Here is an 11,336-nt window from a genome sequence, read left to right as displayed (position 1 = left end):
TCTGTAGACCAGGCTGGTCTCGAACTCACAGAGATCCGCCTGCCTCTGCCTCCCGAGTGCTGGGATTAAAGGCGTGCGCCACCATCGCCCGGCTGGACCCCTTGATTCTTTCGGGAAACGGGCTAACTGTAGCCTCAAGAGAGGTGGATGTTGAGGATTGACCGAGAGAAGGCATGACGAGCGTCCTGTCTGCTTATTCCTGGGCCCACCCTCAGACTTCTCCTCTCCTGTACCCCTAGTAACCCACCCTGCTGGGGCTTCCTGGAGGACTATGCCTTCGTGGTGCGGGGCCTGCTGGACCTATATGAGGCCTCACAGGAGAGCTCGTGGCTCGAGTGGGCTCTGCGCCTGCAGGACACACAGGACAGGCTCTTCTGGGATTCCCGAGGTGGTGGCTACTTCTGCAGCGAGGCTGAGCTGGGAGCGGACCTGCCCCTCCGTCTAAAGGATGGTCAGTGTGCCTGTGGGCCAGTCCTTGGTCCTAGTCAGGGTTGGGCATTTCCTGAGGTGGGGGGGGGGTCCTCACTTCATGTCTTTATTCTATGTGACTTTGGTAGTCACCTGATATTTCTCAACCTGCTTCTTAATATTCACACGAATGTAGTAGCAGTCTCTCCCCAGGGTCAATGGAGAGGTGGGTCTAGCTGTCCTGTGAGCATGCAGTAGTCTTTGAAAGCCACGGATTCATTTGTTAAACAAGAATGCCTTGGTCTCTGCCTGCAGGGAGTTTGCAGTGTGTGGTAGGAGCTGAAGGCTGGTAACCAGCAAGAGTATAAAATGTAACACACCCCCAAGAGCGTTGAGCTCGCAGAAGGCCTGTGGGACAGCTGTCAACCAGGAGGAGCTGTGTGGTCAGGGAGGCACTTAGGAGAGAGAGTTTAGGCAGAAGAGAGAGTCCGAGAGAGCCCTAGGAGGATAGGCCGAGTGATGGAAGACCAAGAGACTTCGAGTGGTATGGGAGGAGGCTGCGGATGCTGGGGTAAGGAAGTGAGGGCTCAGGAGTGGAAGAGGGTTCTGACCTGCTCTGGCTTGAGTGTAAAGAAGTCACGCTGACAGTGGTAGAGAAGATTAGGAACACAGAAGTCAGGGTGACCCGTCAAGAGGACTGGTGTTTAGTTTTGGTGGCACTGCTGAAAGCAGCCAGGGGTAGCACCTGAAGAGGGGGACACGGAGGGATTGGGGCCTGTTCGGGCAGCAGCCCAGAAGGGTGTGTAGACGGATTAGAAGACGTGAAGAAGTTGAGTGCCTCCCAATCCCCTCGGCAGGATAGAGGGGTCTGTAAAAAAAAAAAAAAAAAAAAAAAAAAAAAAAAATAGCCAGGCCGTGGTGGCACATGCCTTCAATCGCAGCACTTGGGAGGCAGAGGCAGGTGGATTTCTGTAAGTTAGATACCAGCTTGGTCTACAGATACAGAGTGAGTTCTAGAATAGCCAGGACTGTTTCACAGAGAAACCCAATCTCATAAAACAAAACAAAACAAAAAATGAACAAACAAGCAAGCAGCAATCAGACCAACAAGGCATGTACTTCTTTAGACTACGCTTGAACTTCATAACCCAGATTCAGTCTCAGGGCAGAGTCCCGAAACTCAGTGACCATCCCCCTTATGCCACCTCCTGTCCCTTGCAGACCAGGATGGTGCAGAGCCCAGTGCCAACTCTGTGTCTGCCCACAACCTGCTTCGGTTGCATGGCTTCACTGGCCACAAGGATTGGATGGACAAGTGTGTGTGCCTGTTGACGGCCTTCTCGGAGCGCATGCGCCGCGTCCCGGTGGCCTTGCCTGAAATGGTCCGTGCCCTCTCAGCTCAACAGCAGGCTCTCAAGCAGGTAGGGAGGTGGTTGTATGTGGACTGAGACCCAGGCCAGGAGGGCAGCGGGGTATGGGAGTCATGAGTGCAGCTCCAGTGCTCCCCCCAATGCTCACTAACATGTGTGTAGGTGCTTACAAGGTCGGGGGTCTTCTATCTGTAGAGCAGAGGTGTCTGTAGAAGGGTAGTGTCAGAGGAGACAGGGCCAGGGACATGCCTGTGAGGTCTTGTCACTGGGCTGTCTTGAGTATAAAGGCAAAAATGAAGGGGCTAAATATGGGTTCCTGGTGGCTGGGTGGCTGGTGAAGTGTTTCTCTGTAAGGCTCTACATGTTGGTCTGATTAATTCTGTTCCTTTGTGCTTTATTGCTGTGTCAACTCTTTAGTATACACACACACACACACACACACACACACACACACACACACACACACACACGTTTTTCTGGCTTGTGGCCTGATGTGGGTCAGAGTGTTTTGCCTCAGGTTTGCCTATGAATACTTGTGTCTGTGTGTGCATATGTGTGCAAGTATGTTCGTGTGTATTTATATGTGTGGCGCCCACTTTCTTTGGGCATCTGCTGTGCATGTATATAACTATTCTATGCTTCTTGGTATGTTGTGTGCCATCCAGTGTATCAAGTCTTCCGAATACCCTCCCCCCAGATCTGTATATCCAGCACAATGTATGACATTGCTACTTGTGCGCCTTCCTGTGTGTGTGTGTCTGTGTGTCCGTGTGTGGTTTACGTGTTTCTGTTTGCCAAGCATTAAATCTGATGAATCCTCCTGGTGGCTGAAGTGAGTCCTTTCCCTTCTTAGGGACAGTGGGTGGGTGGAGGAAGGACGGGGAGGTTCTGGCAGATCTGGGGCCTAGCTTCTCCCTTTCTGACACTGGATGACTTTCCTGTACTGGCCAGATTGTGGTCTGTGGAGATCCTCAGGCCAAGGACACCAAGGCCCTGATACAGTGCGTCCACTCCATCTACCTCCCTAACAAGGTACACATCCCTGCGAAGTTGGGTTCACCCTCTGCCTCCCTTTGTTGCGTCTCCCTACTCGGCTGGCTCCCGACATCCTGCCTTTTGGAGGCTTGGGGGAGAGGTCATGTCCCACGGGGCTCTGCAATGACTAGTTCCTACTCCCAGGTGACACGCTTTGCTCTGCCACTGCCCCAGGTGCTGATTCTGGCTGATGGAGACCCATCGAGCTTCCTGTCCCGACAACTGCCCTTCCTGAGCACCCTTCGACGAGTAGAAGACCGGGCCACAGTCTACGTTTTTGAAAACCAAGCCTGTTCCATGCCTATCACTGAGCCCTGCGAACTACGGAAGCTACTACACCAGTAACTGCCCAGAACCCTCTGAGCTGGGCCGGAAGGCAGAAATTTCCAACTGATCAGAGACTTAGGCCTTGCAAGACTATCCCCTACAGCCACCACTGGGAACCCTGCCACCAGGTGATGACAGCCATTCTTGTAGCTCCCCCATGGGCACCGGCTTACCTCGAAATAAACCTAACAGTGTCCCGTGGTGACCTTGAGACCCTAGCTTCTCTTGCTCTGGCCTGGGACCTTTCCCTGCCTCCCCAGCTGCCTCCTTTGTCTCCTCTCATTGCCCCTTCACCTTCCATGGGTCACTAGCCTGATCTTGCTTCTGTCTGTGATTAAGAAGCTTGAATGTAACTGAGTCAGTGGACCAAAACCAAGTACAGGAACCAGAGTGAAGACAAGGTGAATACTGGCCCAGGAAGGGAGGCCCCTGTTAGGAAGTGGCCTGCCATCTTCCACCTGGTCCCTTCATTTAAAGCTAGGGAAGGGATAGAGCTCAGGATAAGCTTTAATATTTAACAGAAAGACAACATTGCCATCCACTGTTGAATACTGTAGAAACTACTATGACCAGAACCAAGACAGCTCTTTGGGGTTACCCATTCAAGCCTAGCATCACTACAGGAGGTCATGATCATTCTCTGCTTCCTGCAGGATGGTCTGGAGAAGGACTCTCCTTCATGGGGAGCATCTGCTGTGTTGGAAGCCCTTCCCCAAATCCATCTGACTCCTGCTGCAGAGGAAGCTGGCACCTTCCCTGGACCTCCTCCTGGCCTCTCGATGTTAGGAGATGCTCTTGCAGGCCATCCTTGACAAATGATGGTTGAAAAACTCCACAGAGTTGCCATCAGGGAAGGAAGCTGGAGGACATGCTTGGGTTGGGCAGGTATAGAATGAGGGGGTTCTGAGATTATAAAGAAACTATTTCTTTGAGGTCTGCCGAGTTTGATCATTGTCCTAGCCTCCAAGCCAAGCAACACAGATAGCTGGGAGAAGATGCCAGAGAGACAAAGAGGAGTAGATGGGGAGAGGGAGGATGTCAGCAGCAGGGAGGAATAGAGCAGGAAAGAACCTAGAGACAGGGCATTGTCACACACGCAGCTACACATGGTCACTGAGACCAGAGTTGTCGCAGTCTGGGCAGCAGGCCCTTGGTGCAAGCCACCAGCCCATCTGGAGGGGATTAGCACTCCGGCCAATGAGGTCAGCTGGCCCCTTTCTTGATGGATCCCACTAAGCCTTGCCAACAAGTCAAAGACTGGACACGTGGAGCCTGCCTTGGGGGCAACAGGAAGGAAGAGTAGAGCATGGGGAGACACAGGTGGCCTTTTTGGCAGCCCAGCACTGGATTTGGAACAATCAGGGCAGTTCATGCAGTCCCCTTGCCCCTGTGGTCCCTTCGACCCTCATGAATGAGATGGTGAAGCAGGAGCCTTTAGCTCTTTCTGGGGCTAGCTATCGGAGGGCCAGCGTTGGTAGGAGTTCAGCCTGACACCCCTGAGCGTACCACGTTCTCCCTGGAGTCTTCAGAATGATGGCAAAGATCGCTGAGGCTGCTTCTTCCCGCCAGGATGTGGAGGCACGGCTATAAAGGAAAGTGCATTTGGTATTCTCCCTTCACCCTGCCTTCCTTTTGCTTCTCTCATTTCCCTTCTGCTATCAGGCAGGCACAGGGCTAAGGCATCTTGTAAATAGATTGAAGAAGGAATTACTTCTCCCGGGAAGGCTGGGTTTTCCAGAGCACAGGCTGAACATGATCCTTACTAGATGTGAAGTTGTTTTAAAAATCCCACATCTCCTCCTCTTTCTTGGCAAGTGCCACCTTACCGCCTTCCATACCTCCTCTTCTGTCAGCAGGACTGTACCCAGGGCAGCTTTTTTGTGACCTAGGATCACAGTATACATGGCCTCATGGTTTGGGAGTTATTTCATTTCCCTGAGCCCCAGATTCTTTAACCGAGAAATGGAGATCCCATTTAATTCCTGGAGATGTGGAGGGAACCAAATTGGATGCTTGCGGCATCCCTAAGTAAAAAGTACCACAAATGGATGATTAATTTTGTTCTTAAGGGAACCAGTAAGCAGTAGGGAGGGGCAAAGGCTGCGGGGACCTACAGGGGCTTGCTGAGCAAGGCATATATGGGGTACTCTAGCAAACTCAGAAGAACATTTGGATCATATGTAGGTCTAAGTTGATAGGAAAACAGGCATAAACAAAGGAGGTTTTTGTTTGTTTATTTTGAGACAGGGTTTCTCTGTGAAACCTTACCTATTTTTGGCTGTCCTGGAACTTGCTTTGTAGACCAGGCTGGTCTTGAACTCACAGAGATCCTCCTACCTCTGTCTCCCAAGTGTTGGCATTAAAGGCATGCACCACCACCACCAGGCTCATAAAGGAACTGTTTGTTCCTCTCTTTCCACTTCCCATTCATCCAAAAGAAATTCACTAAGTGCCCTCTGTGTATGTATCAAACATTAGGCTAGGGCTTGGCTCAAGGAGCACAGCCTAAGGGCAGAAATAAGTCTACACTCATCTCTGCCCAGACGTCATACTGTGAGGTTTCTCACCTTTGACCAAGTCAACGCTGTGTCCTCGGCCAGAAAGAATGGGTTAGAGAAATGGCTCAGTGGTTATGAGCATTGGCTGCTCTTCCAGAGGACCCGGATTCAATTCCCAGCACCCACATGGCAGTTCACTACTGTGTAACTCAAGTTCCAGTGGTATGCAGGTCAAACACCAAAGCACATTAAAAAAAAAAAAATCTCCAGACAGAAAGAGCCAGTAAGAAGGGGGTGGTGTCAGAGCTGAAACTTGGAACATTGACATGAAAGACTTCCTATCTTCTCTTGCCTTTCTCCTTCCTTCCACCACTCAGGTAGCAGATAGGGTCCCCTGACACCCTAGGCTGTCCTAGATGGCAGATCTCCCCACTTGCAAACTCAGGGAAGTAGGTCTCAATTTCTCAAGCTGGTGCCTGCTTGTGTCTTTTCTTGGTATGTTCCGTAACAGGGGCAGTCCAGGGATGAAGATGCAGAGCCTCTGACCACTGGAGAACTGCGGGGCTGGGCGAGCTTCTGGCTTGCCTCTCTGCTTCAGAGACCGGCTGCCAACTCTAGGGCTTCAAGATGGTGGCCAAAGGGCAAGCCCACCTGCTTGACTGAGGACAGTGGGGAGGGAGGGAAGAGGCTGTCAGGTTGTAAGAGCAAGCCTTAAATAGCTCCTCTCTCCCAGAAGGGGCCCCGAGTTCAAGACTGGCACCTCACACTCGGAATGAGAGCAGAGACTCCCTCCAGGAGAAACAGGCACTTAGGGGATCTGCTCATTAGCATGAAATGCAAATTGGCCTGGCCTCCTTTGCACAATTCAATGCTGGGATTTGGCGAAAGGGCAGCTAGGAAGGTGACAGCGCAGCAGCGGCTCTGCCCTCTTCACTCCACCTTGGCAACTGGCCGGAGTGGGAGTTGAGACGGCCCCAAACCCCATGTCGTGGTGCCAAGAGGTCTCTGGAGGATGTGTGGGTGGTGCATCTTTGCCTGGGAACAACGCCTGGGAATTAGGGGCTGCAGGAGGTGGTCCGATCCATTCCTCAGCTTTTCCGCAGTGGCTTGGGCTTTCCTGAGTTTAACGGATGTGGAGATGTTTTCCTGTGTCTGATCTCACCTCTCCCCTCCCGCTACCCCCCCCCACACTCGCCCACCTCACATTCAGAACTCCTCCGGTGGCGCTTAGCCCTCTGGCACCCACGGTGTGAGGGAGCTAAAACTGATTGAGACCCCGAATACGGGGAGGGAGATGAGGCGGGGCAAAAGCCAGGGTCTTCGCTTGCATGCACACGCCTGGGACGCACACATGAACGCAAGCACCACTTCCAGCAGAGTGGTGGAGGAGAGCAACTATGCTCTCAGACAGGCTTCCTTTAAGCCACATTGAGAATCTGAGAAAGGGGAGAAACTGAGGCACAGAGTGGAGCTCTGCAGGATAAAGTAGGTAAAGCTCAGCCCATACTCGAGGCCCACAGTGGTCTTCGCATGTGGTCTCCACTTAGGCTTCAGGTGACCCAAGCTCTGCGGTCTGGTGCCACCCCCTGGGGCTACGCTTTTCTAGGATGAAGTCCCCAAGAGAAGCTTCCACTCTGCAATGATCTCTAGAAGCAGGAAGTGATGCTCAGAGCATCAGCCAGAAGGGTTAGGGTTATGCCAGGGTCAACGTCTTAGAAGTGGACCCGGGATCTGGACCAGCAAACCTAAGAGGCTGGTGGGAAGACACTCCCAGACCACACCCACCTCTACCTTTCTAGCGTCGCCTATTTCCCTCAGTCACCTTCCAGCCTGAAATACCGGGCATTCCACTTTTCTTCCCTTTCTCCAGTCGGGCTCTGGGTTCAAGCGTAGGGTGGGTGATTAACCAGGTGGAGAATCGAATTTCACTGCGGGACCCCGGTAACACACCTAAGTCCTGGGGTTCTTGTCTCCCTTCTTTTCTAGTCCTGCTTAGAGCTAAGTTCTGCCTTCTGGCTGTTGTCCAATTCGGGGGTGCGTAGGGGCTACCCCAGGACTCAAAGCCAAATACTCTGATTTCTAAAGGCTCCCTCCGGGGGAGTCCCAAAGACACTAGACACTAATAGAAAAGTGGGTTCGGTCTAGGCAACTGTCTGATTGGACTCAACCTTCGGGAGCGATCCCAGGGGCAAGAGGAGGGGAGCAAGGCGGTCCAGGTTTTGGGGTGGGAACAGGATTCCAGCTGTGGTTCTCTCCCCCGGTACCCCCTCCCGCACTGGCACGGCGACTGACCAATAGAAGGGCGGCTCTGGACCGGTGACGCACGGCGATTGGCTGTGAGGTTGGCTGGGGAGAGGCGGGGCCGAGGCTTGAAGTTGGAGTGAGGGATCCAGCTGTGGTGTGCGCCGGGCTGCTCGCAGCCGCTTTCGCTCGCTCGCTCCGCGTCTCGGCCGGAGGAGGAGGCAGTGGCGCCGGCGACAGCTACGGCAACGGCAGCCACGGCGGCGGCGGCGGTGACATCTCCGCCTCCACCCCCGCCCGGGACGGCCCCCCACCGTCTCCCCGCCCCTCCCGGTTCTCTAGCCCGCCGCGGGGCGGAGGAAGGAGCCGGCCCCCACCCCCTCCAAACCCACCCCCAAAGAGATCCCTCCTCCCCTCCCCCCTGCTGCCTCTGGCGCGGAGCCGGGACGATGCTGACCCCTTAGATCCTTCTCCAGCTGCGCCGAGGGAAGAGGGGGCGCCCCTTCCCGGACCCTTGCCCTCTACCGGGTGGCCCCTTTTTTTCCTCCATCTCTCGGGGACTGCTTCGCCGAAGGTAGCGCCAATTCGGGCAACCGGAGCCTGGGCGCGAAGCGAAGAAGCCGGAACAAAGTGAGGGGAAGCCGGCTGGCTAGTCGGGGAGCCCCCGGGAACCCAGGGGAAGCGGGACTCTCGCCAGGCGGGGCTTCCCTCCGACCCGGAGCCCCGCGGGCAGCATGCCCCTGCGGGCAGGGGGAGCAGGGCTGAACTGTCCCTCCTGGGGGCTCAGCAAGCTCTCTAGAGCCCCCCACATGCTCCCCCGCCGGGGTCCCCCGGTTGCGTGAGGACACTTCCTCTGAGGGGCGCCGCTCGCCCTCTTCGGACCTCCCGGGGCCCCGGCTGGCCAGAGGATGGACGAGGAGGAGGATGGAGCGGGCGCCGAGGAGTCGGGACAGCCTCGGAGCTTCACGCAGCTCAACGACCTGTCCGGGGCCGGGGGCCGGCAGGGGCCGGGGTCGACGGAAAAGGACCCGGGCAGCGCGGACTCCGAGGCGGAGGGGCTGCCGTACCCGGCGTTGGCCCCGGTGGTTTTCTTCTACTTGAGCCAGGACAGCCGCCCGCGGAGCTGGTGTCTCCGCACGGTCTGTAACCCATATCCTTCGGGGCACCGCGATGGACCGGATTAGGGGGGTCCACAGGGGGGCGGGTCGTGTCGCCAGAGGGGGCCGAAAGCCAGGTGAGTTGAAGAAGTGAGCCTGAACTGTAGACAGTTGAGAGGGGGGACTGCTGAGGAGGGGAGGGGGCGTCCGAGTAGAAACGAAGACTGGAGCAGGCTTGGTGGGTACCCTAGGCGAGCCCCACCTCCGAATACACACACCTCAGTCTTCCTTGGGCGGGGAGGGGGGTGGAGGATTGAAATCCAAGCTAGGAAAAGAGAGGAGACGTGACCCTCTGGTATGCAGCTGGATGCTCTACAGATGTGGGCAGAGGAGGGTCGTCATCCTCCAGATGTAGGCAGCTTCGGGAGCCTGGGCTTTCTACTCCAACAGCTCGCCCGCCACGGGTTAGCGAGCTGGGTTTGGTTTTCGAGTTTGGGGGCAGGGGTGGAGAGGAAGCTGCGGGGACGGAGGAGGGGAGACCGCAATCTCCTGGGGTTTTCTTATGCCCCCGCCCCAAAGTTTGCGGCGGATTCTAGGGTCCAGTCCCCCGACCTGGTCCTCAAGGCTGAGGTTTTTACTGACCTAGCGGGAAATGGGGGGGGGGAAGGTCCTGTCCTCCGCCCCCCAACACCCTCCCAATCCGCGGGTTGGAGGCACAACAAGGAGATTTCGGCGGCGGCTGATGTCAGGGGTGCAGAATGAGAACAAGATGTGGTGAAGGGGGAGCTGTCTGCCCCCAGAGCTGGACTAGAGCCCCTTTCAGAGAGAGCCCAATGCGGTCAGCGCCCTCCCCACCTCAAATCTTTATCTGAATGCTGGTGACTAAGGTTGGGTTGGGGAGTTTTGTGCTTTTTTTTTTTCTTGTGGGGGGAGATTGACAAGAGCTCCGGCAAGTGGGGGATGGGATTAAGCTCGTCCACACACTACGCCTCCCCTTTCACAAATCAGAGTGCTCCAGCTGATGGCAGACCAGGTATTTAACCGCAGTCGTCTGAAAGTGTTGGGGGTCCAGGAGACTGCCAGCGTGTTCACTAAGGAGGACTGAGGTCGGGTACCCCAAACCTACTCTATGGCTAGGTTTTGGAAGTGCATGCCCCACATTCCAGGCAGATGAATTTTGCTCTTCACCCTCACCTCTTCCTAGCCTGGAGCAGTCAGAGAGCCCCTAGTCCTCTAAAACCCTAGCACAAAGCACTGGCTTGACTGACGCCCAGCTCTGGGGTAGCAGAAAGGTGGGGTCTAGCTGTATTAATATCCCAGTGATCGACAGCCTCTTCTGGTTCTCCAGCCCAGAGGTTCTCTGAGACTCAGGGTGGGAGACCACAATTCTACCCTGGTAGCCCTTGAGAGTCCAAGCCGGGCTCTGCTTTGGAGAGCAGGGGCAGTGGGAAGCTTGGTGCCGCCCTCACTCTGCAGCGCTGCTGCCTCTAGTGCAGAAAGCAGGATATAAGCTTGCGTCCCCCACCCCCTGCTCTACACTCCGAGTCTTTGAAAAGCTCCCCTCATCATCCCTCCCAAGACTTTGCCCCTTCCTTCCTTTCTCTCTGAGCTGAAGAAAGGAGAGTAGGGGATCTGAGGTCTGTGGTCTCTCTAACTGTTAACAGACACATCTCAAATTGTGAGCCTCCATCCCAAAGTCCCCTTCTCTTTGGCAGAGATGGGGATGGGGAAAAGAAGCCCTCCTCTCCACTCCCAACCACACTATGAATGGGAAAAACCCCAGCAGTCCCTGCTTCTCTTCCTCAGGGATTCTTGGGTGACTGGAAGGTCTTGTCTCCTCTCCCTTCCCAAAGCCCCTAAAAGCAGACCTCTGGGCAAGCGTCTCTGCCAACTTGCCCTATCTCCAGGTGGAGGATCTGGAGGTAAATGCTTTCCTGGAAGGAGATAAGTGACCCAGGCTCTGAGTGGGAAGAGAGGTTAGGGGAGCAGGCCCAATTGGGGAGGGGGTGGTCTTGGGTGTGTAGAATCTATGTCCCTATATCTAGACTAGCCAGCACACCAACTGAGGGTATGCTGAGAACAATTTCTTGGTAAAGGGGGCAGGGTCCCCCATTGTTCCAGTTCCAATCTATCCATCATTCTAGTTCCAATCCTATCCAAGTGACAGGGGCAACTGTATTTCCACTGCCAGAGAGGTACTCTGAACTGCCCTCTAGCCTTTCCTTTCTCTCTTTTTGGTTTCTGAGAGGCTTCTGTTAGCTCCAGGAGTCCCCAATGTAGGTCATGAAGACATTGGTCCTGAGGGACTTGAGGACAAACTTACCCTTTCCAGTTAACTGAAGCTAGTTAGCCCTTCTCCC

At 55.0% G+C, this 11,336-nt stretch overlaps 2 protein-coding genes across 23 annotated transcripts in view; both read left to right on the top strand.

Moving 5' to 3' along the window:
• Positions 1-3,437, top strand: part of Spata20 (spermatogenesis associated 20) — a 7,608-nt gene extending 4,171 nt beyond the window's left edge. For 2 of the 3 annotated variants that reach the window (XM_005350585.2, XM_026780103.1), the window contains exons 13-16: positions 240-451; positions 1,630-1,829; positions 2,730-2,810; positions 2,988-3,436. In XM_005350585.2, the coding sequence (XP_005350642.1) occupies positions 240-451; positions 1,630-1,829; positions 2,730-2,810; positions 2,988-3,158 (664 nt within the window). In that variant the 3' untranslated portion in view covers positions 3,159-3,436. Of the gene's footprint in view, positions 1-239; positions 452-1,629; positions 1,830-2,729; positions 2,811-2,987 lie in introns of all 3 variants that reach the window. The other variant, XM_026780102.1, reaches the window with a different exon arrangement.
• A 4,613-nt stretch (positions 3,438-8,050) lies between these two features.
• Positions 8,051-11,336, top strand: part of Cacna1g (calcium voltage-gated channel subunit alpha1 G) — a 65,110-nt gene continuing 61,824 nt past the window's right edge. For 11 of the 20 annotated variants that reach the window (XM_005350575.2, XM_005350569.2, XM_005350572.2 and 8 more), the window contains exon 1: positions 8,052-9,029. In XM_005350575.2, the coding sequence (XP_005350632.1) occupies positions 8,788-9,029 (242 nt within the window). In that variant the 5' untranslated portion in view covers positions 8,052-8,787. Of the gene's footprint in view, positions 9,030-11,336 lie in introns of all 20 variants that reach the window. The other 9 variants (XM_013347533.2, XM_005350561.2, XM_005350556.2 and 6 more) reach the window with 1 other exon arrangement.

This window comes from Microtus ochrogaster, chromosome 7, assembly GCF_000317375.1.
Source record: "Microtus ochrogaster isolate Prairie Vole_2 chromosome 7, MicOch1.0, whole genome shotgun sequence".
Classification (NCBI taxonomy): domain Eukaryota; kingdom Metazoa; phylum Chordata; class Mammalia; order Rodentia; family Cricetidae; genus Microtus; species Microtus ochrogaster.
The sequence above is the reverse complement of the archived record's forward strand: the minus strand, read 5'-3'. Positions and strand labels throughout refer to the sequence as shown.